The 19,366-nt window shown below is 37.1% G+C and overlaps 2 protein-coding genes across 2 annotated transcripts; one reads left to right on the top strand and one right to left on the bottom strand.

The window, feature by feature from the left end:
• The first annotated feature begins 888 nt into the window (after positions 1-888).
• On the top strand, positions 889-7,193 carry LOC132549932 (caprin-2-like). Its single transcript, XM_060213917.1, has 5 exons — positions 889-907; positions 2,188-2,373; positions 3,784-4,119; positions 6,197-6,229; positions 6,769-7,193. Exons 1-5 carry the CDS (start codon positions 889-891, stop codon positions 7,191-7,193), a joined length of 999 nt encoding a protein of 332 aa, XP_060069900.1.
• Positions 7,194-12,892: 5,699 nt separating this feature from the next.
• LOC132549960 (uncharacterized) lies at positions 12,893-18,888 on the bottom strand. Its single transcript, XM_060213945.1, has 6 exons — positions 18,799-18,888; positions 17,458-17,644; positions 16,932-17,159; positions 15,715-15,790; positions 14,664-14,774; positions 12,893-13,069 (listed from the first exon to the last, which is right to left on the bottom strand). Exons 1-6 carry the CDS (start codon positions 18,886-18,888, stop codon positions 12,988-12,990), a joined length of 774 nt encoding a protein of 257 aa, XP_060069928.1. The 3' UTR covers positions 12,893-12,987.
• Positions 18,889-19,366: the final 478 nt, after the last annotated feature.

The following is a 19,366-nucleotide window of genomic DNA, read 5'->3' as shown; positions in this document are numbered from 1 at the left end:
TACTATTAATGGGTATAGACCCGAGTTCCCTTTCGTCCTGTGACAACACGTGTTACTATTAATGGGTATAGACCCGAGTTCCCTTTCGTCCTGTGACAACACGCGTTACTATTAATGGGTATAGACCCGAGTTCCCTTTCGTCCTGAGACAACACGTGTTACTATTAATGGGTATAGACCCGAGTTCCCTTTCGTCCTGAGACAACACGTGTTACTATTAATGGGTATAGAACCGAGTTCCTTTTCGTCCTATGACGTTATATCATTTATTTTTATCATTTGACCAAAATAAATAAATAAATAGTTATTTTCTATTTTGTCCTCTAAATCAATTAAAGAATTGCATAATGAGAAGTTATGAAATGTGAGATATGTATCTAATTATAGTTATCTTTACACTTTCAACAACAAATGTATTATTTGTTTAGATGTGACCTTTTAACGTCACTTAACTATCCAATGTCCTTGATACTAAATTACTGTGACCTCCCTCTGTGATACAAGGTCGACATTTATACCGGGATTATCGGTGTCAGACTTGGGTCAACAAATCACGGCCACGCCATGTGTAGGAGGTACAACGTTCATGTAACAGAAAACCAGGGTATCGAGGTTTAACGGCCATGAAAAAGAACATTCAGGTTATCAAGGTTTAACGTTCATGTAACAGGACATCCAAGTTGTCAAGGTTTAACGTTCATGGAACAGGACATCCAAGTTGTCAAGGTTTAACGTTCATGTAACAGGACATCCAAGTTGTCAAGGTTTAACGTTCATGTAACAGGACATCCAAGTTGTCAAGGTTTAACGTTCATGTAACAGGACATCCAAGTTGTCAAGGTTTAACGTTCATGGAACAGACATTCAGCTTAAGATTTTTTAACGATCATGAAACTGGACATCCAGAGTACCAAAGTTTAACTTTCATGTGACATTCCTGGTACCACGTTATATCGGTCATGTGACATTCCTGGTACCACGTTATACCGGTCATGTGACATTCCTGGTACCACGTGACACTCCTGGTACCACGTTATAACGTTCATGTGACATTCCTGGTACCACGTTATAACGTTCATGTGACCTTCCTGGTACCACGTTATAACGTTCATGTGGCATTCCTGGTCCCACGTTATAACGGTCATGTGACATTCCTGGTCCCACGTTATAACATTCCTGTGACATTCCTGGTACCACGTGACACTCCTGGTACCACGTTATATCGGTCATGTGACGTTCCTGGTACCACGTTATAACGTTCATGTGACATTCCTGGTACCACGTTATAACCTTCATGTGACATTCCTGGTACCACTTTATAACGTTCATGTGACATTCCTGGTACTCCGTTATAACCTTAACTTGACATTCAAGGTATCAAGTCTCTAATCGAGTTTTAAGCCTTGTCCGTCCGGTACGTTGTCAGAAATCAAACCGGGACATGCCTCTGGAACGGACGGATAAACGCAATACGTTCGTCATATAATAGTGGTGAATATAAACATTTATAAAGCAGACAGAACACAAACGGCTTTGAGGATGATACAGTAGTTTAGGGAATTCTTGGTGAATATATATCATACACTAATATATATATATTTACATTGGCTTTTATTTACAAATAAAGAATATTCCCTGTCTAATTTTGTCCAGATTTCTCTTGCTAACGAAGGAATGTTCCTGGGATTTGTCTCGTGATTTCTTTGAAGTTTCTTATCACCCGCTCTGTACTTATATTTTGCATAAAATGTTTGCATGGAAGAAAGAAAAGTACACATTTCCCCATTCTATCTATAAATATTATCAATCGGTTATTTGCTACCAACAGAATAATTCCTATTGTAGATTGCAGTTTCGTCTATATGTTGTAATCCGGAGTTACTATGCTTTAGTGAACAGGTATCAAATTTATGACGTAATTCTTTCAAACAAATGACGTTATAATGAACACCTTCTCCAAACAGCAAATAAGTTTGTTGTTGGAAAAAACGAAAAAGATTTCAATGATGACGTCATAATAGATACGCAAACGACACCCTTTTTATCATTGCCATCTAAGTCAGTTTTTAACAGTACTATGGACATGTAGATATATTTCGGAGTGACAAAATTGATGTAGGGTTCGTCGACCTTACATAAATAAAGGCATGAAGTAAAGCACTATCTATGTGTGTGGTGCCATTAAAGATAAGATCACCCCAATACACACATATGTTGGTCGCCACGTAAACGTCACAATGCATGTTATTTACTCCATCCTGTATACATCAACACTTGGTCTTGTCTTCGCTTTTTCAAGTGACGATGTACAAAGTATACTGCGTGAACTCCAACAGGAACACTGGGATGAGACGAGATGTCAGCACACAGTCGGTGAGACTAACGATTATAGTACTGTACCACTGTGTATGGCGGTTTATGTACTCGGTGTGTTTAGGTGTTAGTAACTGTGATATGCTGTTTATATTCTGTCGAAGTCAAACACAATTTGACTTAATTCCACTGTAATTCAGTCAAGTGAAGTTGTTTATTTCAAACTATTCAAAATTATATCAGCAATTTTTGAAACGAATTTACTGAAAAAAGAAATAAGATTACAGATGAAAAAATAACATATAAGACAAAATGGATGTCTTTTAATAAGGGTCAGAATTACGAAAATACTATACAGTCAATCATATTGGTGATCGATATATTATGTACAAAAAGTTAGTCGGAAAATATTCTGCCCTTTGTCTACTTTATATATATTAAAACTATATAACACACACCTTCTGGCTGTCGGATACCAACTGCTTTCAGTAGAAAAACAAACCTCTATTTTTCAACTCTGTGGAAAATCAGAAGGTAAGGGAGGACATCGAGTGATGCAAGCACATAGAAAATCAACGTCCCAAATATTTTATCATGTATATAGAAATCAACGTCCCAAACATTTTATCATGTATATAGAAATCAACGTCCCAAATATTTTATCATGTATATAGAATCCAACGTCCCAAATATTTTATCATGTATATGGAAATCAACGTCCCAAATATTTTATCATGTATATAGAAATCAACGTCCCAAATATTTTATCATGTATATAGAATCCAACGTCCCAAATATTTTATCATGTATATAGAAATCAACGTCCCAAATATTTTATCATGTATATGGAAATCAACGTCCCAAATATTTTATCATGTATATAGAATCCAACGTCCCAAATATTTTATCATGTATATGGAAATCAACGTCCCAAATATTTTATCATGTATATAGAATCCAACGTCCCAAATATTTATCATGTATATAGAAATCAACGTCCCAAATATTTTATCATGTATATAGAAATCAACGTCCCAAATATTTTATCATGTATATAGAAATCAACGTCCCAAATATTTTATCATGTATATAGAAATCAACGTCCCAAATATTTTATCATGTATATAGAAATCAATGTCCCAAACGTTTACATTGAGTACAAAGAAAAAGTAGGTCCCAAAAGTTTCACTGGGAACAACAATTCCAGGTGTGAAAAGTTATCTTCGGTGCAGAAGATTCATACTGGTCACGTGACATCTACTGACTAGATAGGCTTCATAAAACACAGGTCTAATTCATCTTCCTAAGCTACTCGTATATCAACGATTTAAGACACACAATTGATTGAAAATGAAACAGTACAATAAAGTAGAGATGTTTGGCTGTATATATGTTATGTTATCTTGAATACGGTGATAACAGACTATAAAATCACAAAAAGCCTTCTTTTACCCGTTTAATACGTTACAGATGCCATATTATCCGAAAACAGTCGCCTTCTCCAACGAATGAATGCTCTTGAACGTGAAAACGAGATGATATTAAACAGATTATCGACCCTTGAGTCTGTCGAGAAAAGACGTTATGATCCTCTCAATTCTCTGTTAAAAATGAAAGCTGGTATTCATCACAATGACATCGTATCTTCGTCATCAATCTTGTCGTCCGACACACGGACGAACCAGCCAGTCTTGTCCGACACACGGACGAACCAGTCAGTATTGTCCGACACACGGACGTACCAGCCAGTCAATAGTCAGATCGATGGTCCTTCCCTCAACTCGTCATTGAAAGAAAGACAATCAGGTATCTAGATAATGTTTTTTTCTAAAATCAGGAGGCGGCAAATATATCTATAATAATTATAATAAGAAAATACTTTACATTCCCATCAATAATTCGAGTAATATCAATAAGGAACGTGGTTATATCCTATTTCTTTGTGCAATATGAAGCTGTATGTGTTTGATGCTCGTAAGTTTATATGTTGGTTCCATTGCGCGATATGAAGCTGTATGTGTTTGATGCTCGTAAGTTTATATGTTGGTTCCTTTGTGCAATATGAAGCTGTATGTGTTTGATGCTCGTAAGTTTATATGTTGGTTCCATTGTGCGATATGAAGCTGTATGTGTTTGATGGCCGTAAGTTTATATGTTGGTTCCATTGTGCGATATGAAGCTGTATGTGTTTGATGGCCGTAAATTTATATGTTGGTTCCATTGTGCGATATGAAGCTGTATGTGTTTGATGGCCGTAAATTTATATGTTGGTTCCATTGCGCGATATGAAGCTGTATGTGTTTGATGCTCGTAAGTTTATATGTTGGTTCCATTGTGCGATATGAAGCTGTATGTGTTTGATGCTCGTAAGTTTATATGTTGGTTCCATTGTGCAATATGAAGCTGTATGTGTTTGATGCTCGTAAGTTTATATGTTGGTTCCATTGCGCGATATGAAGCTGTATGTGTTTGATGCTCGTAAGTTTATATGTTGGTTCCTTTGTGCAATATGAAGCTGTATGTGTTTGATGCTCGTAAGTTTATATGTTGGTTCCATTGTGCGATATGAAGCTGTATGTGTTTGATGCTCGTAAGTTTATATGTTGGTTCCATTGTGCGATATGAAGCTGTATGTGTTTGATGGCCGTAAGTTTATATGTTGGTTCCATTGTACGATATGAAGCTGTATGTGTTTGATGCTCGTAAGTTTATATGTTGGTTCCATTGTGCGATATGAAGCTGTATGTGTTTGATGGCCGTAAGTTTATATGTTGGTTCCATTGTACAATATGAAGCTGTATGTGTTTGATGGCCGTAAGTTTATATGTTGGTTCCATTGTGCGATATGAAGCTTTATGTGTTTGATGCTCGTAAGTTTATATGTTGGTTCCATTGTGCGATATGAAGCTGTATGTGTTTGATGGCCGTAAGTTTATATGTTGGTTCCATTGTACAATATGAAGCTGTATGTGTTTGATGGCCGTAAGTTTATATGTTGGTTCCATTGTGCGATATGAAGCTGTATGTGTTTGATGCTCGTAAGTTTATATGTTGGTTCCATTGTGCGATATGAAGCTTTATGTGTTTGATGGCCGTAAGTTTATATGTTGGTTCCATTGTACGATATGAAGCTGTATGTGTTTGATGCTCGTAAGTTTATATGTTGGTTCCATTGTACGATATGAAGCTGTATGTGTTTGATGCTCGTAAGTTTATATGTTGGTTCCATTGTACGATATGAAGCTGTATGTGTTTGATGCCCGTAAGTTTATATGTTGGTTCCATTGTACGATATGAAGCTGTATGTGTTTGATGCTCGTAAGTTTATATGTTGGTTCCATTGTGCGATATGAAGCTGTATGTGTTTGATGGCCGTAAGTTTATATGTTGGTTCCATTGTACGATATGAAGCTGTATGTGTTTGATGCCCGTAAGTTTATATGTTGGTTCCGCGCTTGCATAACTTGTTCTCGTTCGAGAACGTTACTTTCCTCACTTGGATTGACCAAGGTTTACATGGCGGGTGTCGTCAATGAAGCAGAAGACGCTTACTTTCCAGAACACCCTGTCTTATTATAATGGTTATAACCTCCATATTAAATTTTTCTTTCGTTCATAATTTGCGCTAGTTTGGATTATAATTGTGTTGACATGTTGGTATTGTCTTGTTTTCCTCTATATTGGAGAAAAACCTTATCTTATTTATAAATACGACGGTGTAAATCCAGCAATTAAAATAGCCGAAACATGGAATGGTGGTTAGCAAGAGAATTGTGACGTCATGATCTTGTAATGGGACGGTGACGGACGTCTATAAATATGAAGTGATACAGGACTGAAGTCTCTAATTGGTTCAAAGGACAATCATTTATCTACTTCACAGATTTCACAGACAAAGAGTTGGAAAAGCGTGTAGGTAAGCATATAAGACAATTGTAGAAGACAGAGAAATTAAAGATACAAGTTCTAACTGAAAAGTTCCAATGCCGAGTTCCTGGCCTGGCAACGCCAGCTTCTATGGGATTTTATTTTATCATACAATATATACGGGGTTTTATTTAGAGAAATAACTTATTTATCTTTGTCTTTCTAAAGTCACGCCTGTCTTTGTTCTTAGAAAATGGCAACACACCAACCATACTAAGTATATTTACTTACTGATCATGTTTATCTTCTTAATCAATAATTAGTGTTTAGAGTGATCGAATTTATTTTACCAAACTGAACGTTCCTGAAATAAGAATGTATATGAATTCAAGAAAACCATTTTTCACGCATCAAGAATATTATAACGATCTTTTGAGAATTTTCCTGAAAACGTAGAAATGCCGCTTTATCAAAGCTTTGCCTGTTTTTAACATCACGACCGTTGTTAAACATAAGATTTATGAAATCCTCTTGTACAAATATTGATGTGATATTTTAATCGCAATGAAATTCCTGTGAATGTTACAGGAAACACTGAGAACGCTGTAGGGTTCTACGCAGCCCTCGCTCCGGACATAGCATTAGGAGACCAACAAGATGTCCAGTTCGACCATGTATATACAAACATGGGACAAGGGTATGAACCAAGGGACGGTCACTTCACGGCTCCAGTGGCAGGGCTTTACTTACTGTCTGCCACGGTTCTGAGTGCAGGACCAACACAAGACGACATGCTACTGGAATTTGTAAAAAATGGTGCTAACGTTGGTCAGATATATGCCACAAAGAGTCTTAACGAAGGCTCGAGAGTAATAGTACTTTCACTTGACGTGGGAGACATGGTATGGGTACGTCACATGACTGGGGATCCGGGAACTGTCGCTAATGGTTCCCATTACAGTACTTTCTCTGGCGTTCTTATCTCGGCCTTCACTAGTACAAGGGACTTGTAGTCAATCACGTACCCGTGTCTATATTGACGTTGTCATGGTATCACACAAATGCTAAATTGTTTCAGCCAAAACCCACCTTCGGTATAGATAGGCTGGATCAGAACACCAGTCGACATTTCTATTGAAATACAGTTTCATAAAGTGTGACATCCTCGACACTCCAGGGATTACGATCACCTTCACTCTCTGTACCCCTAGAACATGTCATGGCAAAACTGAAGTTCCATGTCTGACATCTTGTAGAGAAGACGAAAAGACTAGTTTGATCCTTTGATGTACATCAAACGAATCTCGGGGTCGCATAGCGGTATATTGTGATGGCTTCGAAGTTGGGTTTCGCTTCCTTTGTTGGTATCAGCCTGTGATTGGTCAGTTGTTTTTCCTGGAACCAATCAAATTACTTCGCTGGTGTCTTAAGTTTTGCCATGACATGTTCCAAGCGGAGAGTTTGAGTGATTGTAACCCTTGGAATATCGGGGATGAAAGTATAAAGGATTTCGGGAACAAACAAAAGATATCTCTTCCCACTGGTGAACTTAACATAAAGGTCAACTGTTACATTTTAATGTCAAACATCAAGTGTCTATATAGATTGTTCGGCAAGTTAGTTCCTTATGAAACGAGACTTCGCGAGTTTTATGCGACGTAAAATACTGAAATAATAATAATAATAATAATAAATTCAATATTTCATAGCAATGTGCTGATAAAAGCGTTGTCATCTATACGGCGACGACTGACGAGAGGACACGTCATCCATGTTGTAAATCCCCAAATAACAGAATTGACAAAATGGTATGAACAAATGATTACTGCAAGAATTATAATTGTCTTTTCATATTTATATAACGACTGACTGCGAATCCGAAAGTACAATAGTGACGACACAACGTTTGACAAAATGTGGAATGCGAAGTTGATTATTTCTGAGGACTGTGCTCTTGGCGGGCTATCAAGTCGCCCAACCACGAAAAATAAATCCCTTTCGAACGCACCATGAATTTCTTGTTACCTGTTTGCGTGTCTATAGGCCGGAAGGAGGAGTGGCCGACATGGGACTTTAGTTGTCCTGGGCTTACATTCAGTTTACTTTTTTTGATTTGTTGTCGATGAAATCTCCAATAACTAGGTCTGCCATTTTTTTCGCATAGATACAATGATTGCAGCACGGACTTCGATCACCGTTTCTGGATATAAATGACTGTAGTTACCTCTGTCATCAGAATGAGACGCGACTTCTGTCATTTTAAGTAATTTTAGGTAAAATATCCGAGTATGACCCCTTTCTGTTACATACAGTAACGTCTCGCATCTCCACGAAATCGTGAAACTAACGAAATGAGACCGAAGCCTTGTGTACGTACCGTGTGTTTGTGGACCAGAACAGAATAATGCTATCTTTTGTTTGGTGATATGTAGATATCAAACATCAGAAAGAATGTTGTTGTTTGTTATCAGTTAGTCGGAGCTTGTGAACTTCCCAAAATACTAAAGTCTGTGTCATCTTCGGTACCCATGTTCCGTTCCTCCTGAAGTTGATAGGTATTGGGAGTACAAAAATGGTCGACACCACTGATGAAAGGAGATCAGACAACGAAAATACTACTGGCAGAGTCATTTCATATTTTCCAACGAGAGAAAATGAATCTGTTTCTATACAAGTCACTCTTAACGAAATATATGGTGATATACACTCTAGCGTGACCAGTGACTACCGACAGGCTAGGGGTGTCTTACCGATCAGGCACGTGCTATAAACAGTACACTGGAATTGGATCAGGTCTCGATAAATATCACATCATTTATTCAGCTCACGAAGATATTTAACGAATTCCGACCAGCAACCTTGCCAATTCTCAAAATCCAGGCACATTTCAAGGTTTGACAAAGTAGTCCATTTTTCCCCACAGGTTTGAGATCCACCCATATATTTTATATAGTAATTATTTAAACAATAATGTTATGCTACTCATCCTGTCTGGGATACTCTTATCAAGATCTGTTTTATAAAGTGACATACCAAAATTTAGTGTTTTACATGTATCTGTAAGGCATTCCGATATAACCCCGGAAACCCCACCTAGGTCGGACAGACTGAAGGACAAACAGACATACCAACAGATGGAAACCATATAAGTAAATAGATAAACAACCCACACCTGTCTAATGTAAAACAACAACAAAAATTAATTTCTTCAGTTTATTAGTAATAAGAGTTGAATTTCATATCATAAGTGTAACATACATTTGAAGCCCAGCTTCCTAGTAAAGTAAATATATCAGTACACAAAAAATACTGCATAGAAATTCTGTATAATTTCTACCATAAAGTTTCACAAATACACAACAATAGAACTGAGTGTAATCAATGACTGCAAAATTAAAGATGTCCTGCTAGAGAGTGAGAGGTCAATATTTCAAGGACTTTTAATGTCATTCAGCTAGATCAGAATAGACAGGTCAAGGATGACCTAGGTCTCGGGGTGTCAGATTGGACAGAGGTCACATTAGACAGGATGTCGCTTTTCATATCAAACTAGGGTTCTGAATACTCAGAGGTCAGATTTCAAAGAATGAATCTGTGTTATGAAGAAAAGATTTAGAAATATGTGAAGCATACAGTACATCAACCAATATAGGTTTATATTTCCATGGAATGTATCTAAAAATAGAAATGTGATATAATTTGATTATGATCGGTTTTACGGGTAGGAAAAGAAAGCCATCATTGGATAACAGTCACTTATGTAGTATTTTTTTTTATACCAGTACTTATATGGGTATGAATATAACATTAAGATTACATGCGTGTCAAGAGTGATGACAACACGAGCAGCTCCATTACTCTTGATACACATTTTACTAAGGAAGAACTAGTGAGGACTCTTGTATACCTTTCGGTATCATTGGCAGCCCCAGGGAGAAATAATTGAACTTTTCAATTGTGGGACGTTGTGCCTCCACCCCCTTGTGTTGATTAAAGATTACAGTTCTGCAATAATTACCTCAAGATAAACAATTGATATTTTTATTATTAACAAATAATCACTATCACCTCTGTACATGTCCAGCATGCTTCCTACTTTGTACACAATTTTTAATGTGATACATCAAAACTATGGGGAAATCACTGGTGTGGCAACCATTTTTTATATCACTACAAAATAACATATTTTCATTGTTTACTGTGGTAATATGACTATTTACAAAAAAAGGTCAGATTATGTTTTTTTTCCAGTAAAAGAGATACGAACATTGAGGATCCTTCCTGTGTTTCTCTATGTATCTGCTATCAAGAGAATAATGAAACAAGGCCCCCAATGACAGTACAAAAATCGTGTTAATTTGAAAATTCAAGGTATATACAGGCCCTCATTAATCTACACTCACTCTTTTGTGCAATAATCTGGAAAATCCATTTAACTTTTATCTTAAAAGTCATGTAAGCATTTTTATCTATAAAATCATCTTGTTTATAACAAACAGTTCTGTGGCCATAATAGTAAATATTACATCAGATAATTGAAAAACGAACATCAGTAACAAGACTTCTGAAGTAGAGTTCTTTGGGAATATAAAGGAGTATAAAATAGACAATCAAAGAAATATACTATTTTTAAAACATTTTTTTTGCATTATGAAACAAAATTAGTCAATAGAGTTGTGATATGGCCTCTACCATCAATAATACTCCAGGATTATGTTCACTCTCTACACCCCTGAAATATGTCGTGGCAAAATTGAAGGCACAAGCAAAGCAAGTTGATTGGTTTCAGGAGAAAAAAACTGACCAATCACAGACTGATATGCTCCTTTTAAAGATTACAAAGGAGTGGCATCCAACTTCAAAGCCATTACAATATCGGGTATGTGACCTAGAGATTCAGTTGATGTACATCAAAGGATCACACATGTTTCAGAGAGTGAAAGTGATCATAACCCCTGTAGTACTGAGGATGGTTACAGGGGTACAGAGAGTGAAAGTGATCGTAACCCCAGTAGTACTGAGGATGGTTACAGGGGTACAGAGAGTGAAAGTGATCGTAACCCCAGTAGTACTGAGGATGGTTACAGGGGTACAGAGAGTGAAAGTGATCGTAACCCCAGTAGTACTGAGGATGGTTCCAGGGGTGCAGAGAGTGAAAGTGATCGTAACCCCTCTAGTACTGAGGATGGTTCCAGGGGTGCAGAGAGTGAAAGTGATCGTAACCCCTCTAGTACTGAGGATGGTTCCAGGGGTGCAGAGAGTGAAAGTGATCGTAACCCCTCTAGTACTGAGGATGGTTCCAGGGGTACAGAGAGTGAAAGTGATCGTAACCCCTCTAGGAGGGTGGTTCCAGGGGTACAGAGAGTGAAAGTGATCGTAACCCCTCTAGTACTGAGGATGGTTCCAGGGGTACAGAGAGTGAAAGTGATCGTAACCCCTCTAGTACTGAGGGTGGTTCCAGGGGTACAGAGAGTGAAAGTGATCGTAACCCCTCTAGTACTGAGGATGGTTCCAGGGGTACAGAGAGTGAAAGTGATCGTAACCCCTCTAGTACTGAGGGTGGTTCAGAGAGAGTGAAAGTGATCGTAACCCCTCTAGTACTGAGGATGGTTCCAGGGGTACAGAGAGTGAAAGTGATCGTAACCCCTCTAGTACTGAGGGTGGTTCCAGGGGTGCAGAGAGTGAAAGTGATCAACCCCTCTAGAGAGGATGGTTCCAAGGGTACAGAGAGTGAAAGTGATCGTAACCCCTCTAGTACTGAGGGTGGTTCCAGGGGTACAGAGAGTGAAAGTGATTGTAACCCCCGGAGTATCGAGGATTGTTCCAGGGGTGCAGAGAGTGAAAGTGATTGCAACTCCTGTAGTACTGAGGATGGTTTCAAGGGGTTGGTCGCTGTAGAAGTGCAGAAGTTTTCATTTAATACCTCGGAGGTAGAAATAGACTCAAAATTGAGAAAAATGAAAAAACATCACTAATAACAATCATCCAACATTAATATATTAGAAGTCTGTAAGGACAATGTTTTGTAGATATTCATATAATAATCAACAGTAGTACAACAGTATTCTGTTAATGAGAATAGTAAAATGTTGAAATTACAAAATTAGGACTCGGGTGAAACCACTCCAAATAGCACAGATTTCTGTTGAAAACAGGAATACTTTATTGGAGCATTAAAATATTTGTTTGTCTACAAATTGTAACTGGCAGTAAAATGATAAAAATATTGTTTCATTATTATCATAAAACAAATGCCAGTAACAAAGAATTTCACAATGACATATATTTGAAAAAAATTTAAGTAATTCTCTTTTGCTGAAGAGCCACCAAAAAATTGTACATCAAAACTTTAAGGCAAGATTTGACGAAAAACAGATTGTGTTCAAAACTGATTTTAAAATTGAAAACTTTTACTAATGTTTTAAACATTAAATTGTTGATACTGGGGGAATCTATAGTATCTCATGGTCATTTGTAACTGATGAGCTAAACTTTATTAGGTGTCGCTAACACAAAAGGCCAATTCAGCCCGTATCGCTCACCTGTTTTGCAGCTAGATACCAATCTAAACCACTGCCTTCCAGTATCTTACTGGTGAAAGAGTAAATTAGATTTCTTGGCCATTCAGAATTAAATATATGTAACCTTAAAAGCAGGTCAAGGTCATCTATTCATGGCCCTGCATCTCAGGTCAAACATTATGACCACCAGTCTTTTGCTTCTTTAGAAGATATAATATTTGTCAGCAGATTTCAACATTTACCAAGTGTATCTTGAGACCAGTTGTTTACATGAGTGTCAACAACATTAGAACAGATGCATTTTCACTTTGAACACTGTCCAGCTGCCTTCTTCTGATTCTCTCAGGTCACCAATTACATCCTCATCTCTGGAAATACAGGTGAAAAAGATAAAAATAAAGGTAAATACAGGTAATTACACAGATACTAACTTTACAGGTAAATATAAAGTTACAGGTAGATAAATACACAGGTAAATATACAGGTAGATATAAAGGTACAGGTAGATAAATACACAGGTAAATATACAGGTAGATATAAAGTCCAAGAGGATGGTAAGACACTAGACACATTTCAATAACGGCCAGGAAGAGTGATTTATTAAGCTGATTTCTTGTTTTGCAATTGTTTTAAGATAGATAAAGTTTATAAACTGTACAGTGTCAAATTCAAATTCAGATGGCTGCCTCATGGCCATTTCAAACATACAAAGGTAGATATACACATAGCCACTAGGGGAGAAAAGGAATAGTCGAGAATCATTCAGACTGCATACTTCTTATGAAATATGGAAAAGAAAATTTCACTTTCAAAATCCAAAATGGCAGTGTCAGCCATTTTGTTTTTCTGATCACTCTAAAAGAATTGCATGCATAAATGAAGTTTGAGAATGGTGAATCCACTTAATCTTAAGTATATAGATAACAAAAATTGTCTTGAGGGCAAATTGACGATGGACAATTGATGGACTGAAATAGGACGAAGGCTGAGGATGATTAGATGGTAAGTAAAAACAAGAGATTACAGAGGGGTCTTGGCACCCACCCTTGTTTGATCTTTATTTGCACTAAGAAAGTTTGATCTTTTTCTTCTCTTCTCTGTTTTTGCTCTTAATGTTAAGAAATTTCAACATTCCTTTGCAAAAATAGCAATGATATCTTTTCCTGTCAAATACTAGATGGTCTCCTGAAAGCCATTTTGTCTTGCTGATCAGTCCCAAAATCAAACAGACAGAAGTAGAGACCAAATGGAACAAACTTATGAAATTTGAGAGAGATCCGTTCAGTGCTTCTTAAGAAATAGGGATAACAATCTTTACCAGGTGACATCCAAGATGGCTGCCTGTTAGCCATTTTAATTTTTAATCAGTCCCAAAATCAGACAGGCTCAACTAGGGACCAAGAGGAACCTATACCTGAAACTTGAGAAAGATTTATGCAGTATTTCTCAAGAAATAGCGATATCAAACTTGCAAAGTCAAAATACAAGATGTCTGCCTGTCGGCCATTTTGTTTTTCTGATCAGTACAAAAATCAAACAAGCACAACTAGAGATCATGGAAAACAAACACACAAGATTTGAGAAAGATTTATGCAGTATTTCTCAAGAAATAGCTATAACAAACTTGCAGAGTCAAAATCAAAGATGTCTGCCTGTCGGCCATTTTGTTTTTCTGATCAGTACAAAAATCAAACAAGCACAACTAGAGATCATGGAAAACAAACACACAAGATTTGAGAAAGATTTATGCAGTATTTCTCAAGAAATAGCTATAACAAACTTGCAAAGTCAAAATCAAAGATGTCTTCCTGTTTGGAACGACAACAGATTATGGACGTAGGGCAATTTGAATATGGAAAATAAACCAAACATAGCAAACCAAAAAACACGATATCCTGCCAGGAGCAAAATCACATTTCTTTGAATTACATTTATTTCATTTTTACTGAACTGGCATACTACCTGAGTTCTTTTCCTTTATGACAGATGTGAATACTATTGGCAGACTTCAAAATCTTGTAAGCTATCTTTTTCTGTATATCTTTTGCTGTATCTGCATCTGTCAGTGTGAGTCTGCATATAAAAAATACAAAATAAATTTACGCAAACCTATACATCATTTTCATAACACACAAACCTACAGATCATTTTCATAACACACAAACCTACACAGAATTTTCAATGCACACAAACTTACACAGAATTTTCAATGCACACAAACCTTCACAAAATTTTCAATATACACAAATCTACAATTCATTTTTAATCCATACAAACCTACACAGAATTCTTAATACATGTACACAAACCTTCACAGAATTTTCAATACACACACAAACCTACCCAGAAACGCATACAGCCAATTGATGATACACACAGAAAATCATCAGTGGATGATCTACCACAAGTCTAGAACTACTCACTCTATTGCCTGCTTGTTGGCAGTGGTTGGTAGATCTACCACAAGTCTAGAACTACTCACTCTATTGTCTGCTTGTTGGCAGTGGTTGGTAGATCTACCACAAGTCTAGAACTACTCACTCTATTGTCTGCTTGTTGGCAGTGGTTGGTAGATCTACCACAAGTCTAGAACTACTCACTCGATTGTCTGCTTGTTGGCAGTGGTTGGTAGATCTACCACAAGTCTAGAACTACTCGCTCGATTGTCTGCTTGTTGGCAGTGGTTGGTAGATCTACCACAAGTCTAGAACTACTCACTCTATTGTCTGCTTGTTGGCAGTGGTTGGTAGATCTACCACAAGTCTAGAACTACTCACTCGATTGTCTGCTTGTTGGCAGTGGTTGGTAGATCTACCACAAGTCTAGAACTACTCACTCGATTGTCTGCTTGTTGGCAGTGGTTGGTAGATCTACCACAAGTCTAGAACTACTCGCTCGATTGTCTGCTTGTTGGCAGTGGTTGGTAGATCTACCACAAGTCTAGAACTACTCACTCTATTGTCTGCTTGTTGGCAGTGGTTGGTAGATCTACCACAAGTCTAGAACTACTCACTCTATTGTCTGCTTGTTGGCAGTGGATGATAGGTCAACCACAAGTCTATCCTCTGGTGTGTCCTCAATCTCAGCATCTGTAAATCAATTTTAGAAGAAACAAAATTTAATGTTGATAATTTCCACTCCATATCAATATTCAACATGTGTCATTTTTGTATATAGACTGAAATGAAACATCTGAATAGGTTTATAATCACATAGCTTGATACTGTATAGGTGAAACAAGAGGCCTGTATCACTTACTTGTTCTGTGGCATAAAAAAGACTTAGTTCATGAAGTTCCAGTATCTTTCGGGCCTCTTAGTTATTTATAAAAAGTTCTTTTAAATCTTAACATATCTAATCTTCTCAATCCTGGAAATGGATGAAGGTCATTTATTTGAACAAACTTATCAGCCATTTATTCCAGCATGCTACTGTACCAACATCATTACAGTAGTCATCTAGGATAATGGAAATAGACAATGTGAAGTACAACTGGAGTATCCAGAAAGGAAGATACATATGAAATTTGATTGAGATTCATTCAATGCTTTTTTAAGAAATAGAGATAACAGTCTTTACCTGGCCAAATCCAAGATGGATGCCTGTTGGCCATTTTGTTTTTCTGATCAGTCCCAATCTCACCCAGAAACAACTAGGGACAAAGAGGAACCTATACATGAAATCTGACAAATACTGATGCAGTATTTCTCAAGAAGTAGCGATAACAAACTTTAAAAGTCAAAATCAACCATTTTGTTTCTCTGATCAGTCCCGAAATCAAAAGGGAGCAACCTGGAACCAAAGGGCCTCTACACTTGAAATTTGTGAAAGATCTATACATTACTTCTCAAAGTGAAAATCCAAGATGGCTGCCTGTTGACCATTTTGTCTTTCTGATCCGACCCAAAATCAAATGGGTACAACTTTGGACATAGGAAAACCTACATATGAAATTTGAGGGAGATCCATTCAATACTTCTTATGAAATAGGATAACAAACTATACTCAGCGAAATCCAAGATGGCTGCCTCTCTGACATTTTATTTTTCAATCCGACTCCAAATCAAACAGGCACAAATACGGACCAAGGGGAACCTACATATGAGATTTGAGAAAGATCCATCCTGTATTTTCATACAGTATTTAAAGAAGATTTTCAGCTATGACATTGGCAACCTAAGGAACCCATGAGTGATCTCTGTTCTATAACTAAACCTCATATTTACTGACCCTGTAAGGTAAAGGACAGGTTGTAGTAGACATCATTAGGAATTCTTGTCTCCAATGGCCAAGCAAAGTCTCTTCCTTCCTGTTTCGTTTCCGAGGGCAAGCGTCTTTGTCCATCCATAGCATTCCATCCTTTTCCATACACATAAAACAGCTTTTTCTCCTTGGCCCGATTTGGGCCTTTTTGCACATACATAAACTTGAAGTCATCTTCCTTTTCACGAGAACCCTCTGTTAAAAATGTGATTAAACAGGAATTCTCAAGAAAATCATATTCATAATATTACAGAAAATTGATAGCAAACTTTCAAGAACAAATTTGAATGCTGAAACAAATTTTACTTCCATTTAAATTGGTTTCAATAAATATTCATTATAGGATAAATAAAGCGTGCTTTTTCATGTTTTGTTACATGTAACTACAGAATGTAGACATATGATGTAGCTAAAGTTTCAAATTAGTATCTATAGTATCTATAATAATATATATCTCCTTTTGTGTACATAATTTCCTATTGACATTATTTACTTTCGCTGAAGTCGTTGAGTCTGGCATGATAGAAATAGTGGTCTTTGTTGATCCGATTTGTGCCCTCGAATGGTTTACCCTTGGTTTTATGGGGGTCAGCATTCTCTGTTGATTCTTTGTTTCCGTATCTATAGCGGACAGAGCCATGTTCTACGTCTACAAGGACAGGAGCATCAATACGCAGACGCTGCAAGAATTTACATGAAAACATATTATAAGTGGTTAATTGTCCATCTCCAGTAAAAAAAGGACCATAACATAACAAGGGCAGTCACTTCTGTAACAGAGGTCATTATCTATTTCAATGTCTCTGCTATGATTTGAACCCAGACCCTCATCTGACATGCAATTTATCAAGCGATTTCGGAGTTCTCTTTTGGTGAACTGTATAGTGTGACTAGTATTTACAAGGGTAACATACTTCCCCTGCAGGAAAAGAACTCATCCTTGTGTTTCCAAGGGTTACAGCGATATCTGTGGGACAATGCTAAGTATTTATTCCTAAGTCTATATGTGGGCACCAATGTAAAAGAGATTAGTATTTCTATGCCTCTGCTTGGATTTGAACCTGGGACTTCTGGCTTACTATTCTGACACTCAACCGATCAACATAAAGAGAAGTTTTCTCTAACTGAGCAGTATATTGTGGCAAGTATTTAACATGGTTACACAACTATGCAGTTTATCCATATATTGTGTATGAAGTCATATTGACATGCAGGTAATTATATCAAAGTGTTGGGAAATAAATGCCAGAGGAAGAACCATTCATTCTGGCTGTACAACGATATAAGGAGGAGACTGGGTAGTTCAATCAGGCTGTGCATCACACAGACTGTGAACTGATACCAGGAATGAGGCTGCTTAAGTGCCTGACCAGGGTCAGACTCAGTAGTGATATTAGTTTTAATGACAGCAACATAATATTGTAATAGTGAAGTAAGTGACCTTCAACATTTACAGATCAAAAGTTGTTGTTTAACGCTGTTAAGTGTATAGTATACATATTCCTATTTCCATATTTTAGCATGTTGTTGACACGTAAATAATGCAACAGTGATTTTGTTGTTTCTGTTTGAATCTATCGTTACATTTGTCACTGATGTGCTGTTTGCTTTTGCTGTTGTTGTTTTTACTGTGTCACACATTGCGTGCACGTGTGACTCCATGATTCGGAACATCATTTCTTTTCTTAGTCACGTTTGATCACGTATAACCTACAAAACCATATAAAATTAGTATTTTACATGAATGTTTGGCTACTCAAGTAATTATCATGGTATCTCTATAGTTCGTTATGTTCGATATAGTTTAACTAAAAATATTTAGATCTGTTTGTACCTTCCGTTCCCTTTTCCCTAAAGCATCAGAGTAGATAACCCGAGGATTGGCTGGGACACCAACGGTTTGGTTACTGGCTCCAGAACCCATTTCATCTCACTTTTCGTGTCTTGAAAATGGCGTCACTAGTTACCTTTAAACGGAAGCGGAAACGATGATATTAAAGAGGTTACATTAATACACGACTGGGAATGATAATTATGGCTTGGCAATGCCCCGCTGAACAGGTAACGTCTGGTAGTGTTCACATTATATTTACCCTCCATCATTTAACCTGAAAAAGAAACCAGTAAGATGAGTGATAAAAACTCCAAGATTGACCGAAATATGAAACCAGTGACATCACAACAATACGCCACATTCTGTATTACTCTTTTGTGTTGATATCTTTTGCGCTATTCCATCATTTTAAAAGATTCGCATCCATTTAACAATATGTATTATCCTAGCTCCCTACAAAATATCTCAGCGTGACTATCCAATGTAACATTTTTACTATACCCCTATTTCCTTTCTTGACCTCCATCACCTTTACCAGCGACGTATTATACGTACCTGCCTTTAGCTG

The sequence above is a fragment of the Ylistrum balloti genome, unplaced genomic scaffold (genome assembly GCF_031769215.1).
Source record: "Ylistrum balloti isolate Yb309-2 unplaced genomic scaffold, AGI_CSIRO_Ybal_v1 Utg370092, whole genome shotgun sequence".
In the NCBI taxonomy this organism is placed as follows: Eukaryota; Metazoa; Mollusca; class Bivalvia; order Pectinida; family Pectinidae; genus Ylistrum; species Ylistrum balloti.
The sequence above is the reverse complement of the archived record's forward strand: the minus strand, read 5'-3'. Positions and strand labels throughout refer to the sequence as shown.

Bases quoted from the DNA above. Each gene is read 5' to 3' on its own strand.
- LOC132549932 (XM_060213917.1), top strand. The intron at 2,374-3,783 runs GTGAGACTAACG...AATACGTTACAG, and splicing joins GAGATGTCAGCACACAGTCG to ATGCCATATTATCCGAAAAC. The intron at 4,120-6,196 runs GTATCTAGATAA...TCTACTTCACAG, and splicing joins ATTGAAAGAAAGACAATCAG to ATTTCACAGACAAAGAGTTG.
- LOC132549960 (XM_060213945.1), bottom strand. From the start codon at position 18,888: ATGGGTTCTGGAGCCAGTAACCAAACCGTTGGTGTCCCAGCCAATCCT. The intron at 17,160-17,457 runs GTAAATAATGTC...CATTTTTAACAG, and splicing joins ACTCAACGACTTCAGCGAAA to AGGGTTCTCGTGAAAAGGAA. The intron at 13,070-14,663 runs GTAGTATGCCAG...CTGTATTTCCAG, and splicing joins CATAAAGGAAAAGAACTCAG to AGATGAGGATGTAATTGGTG.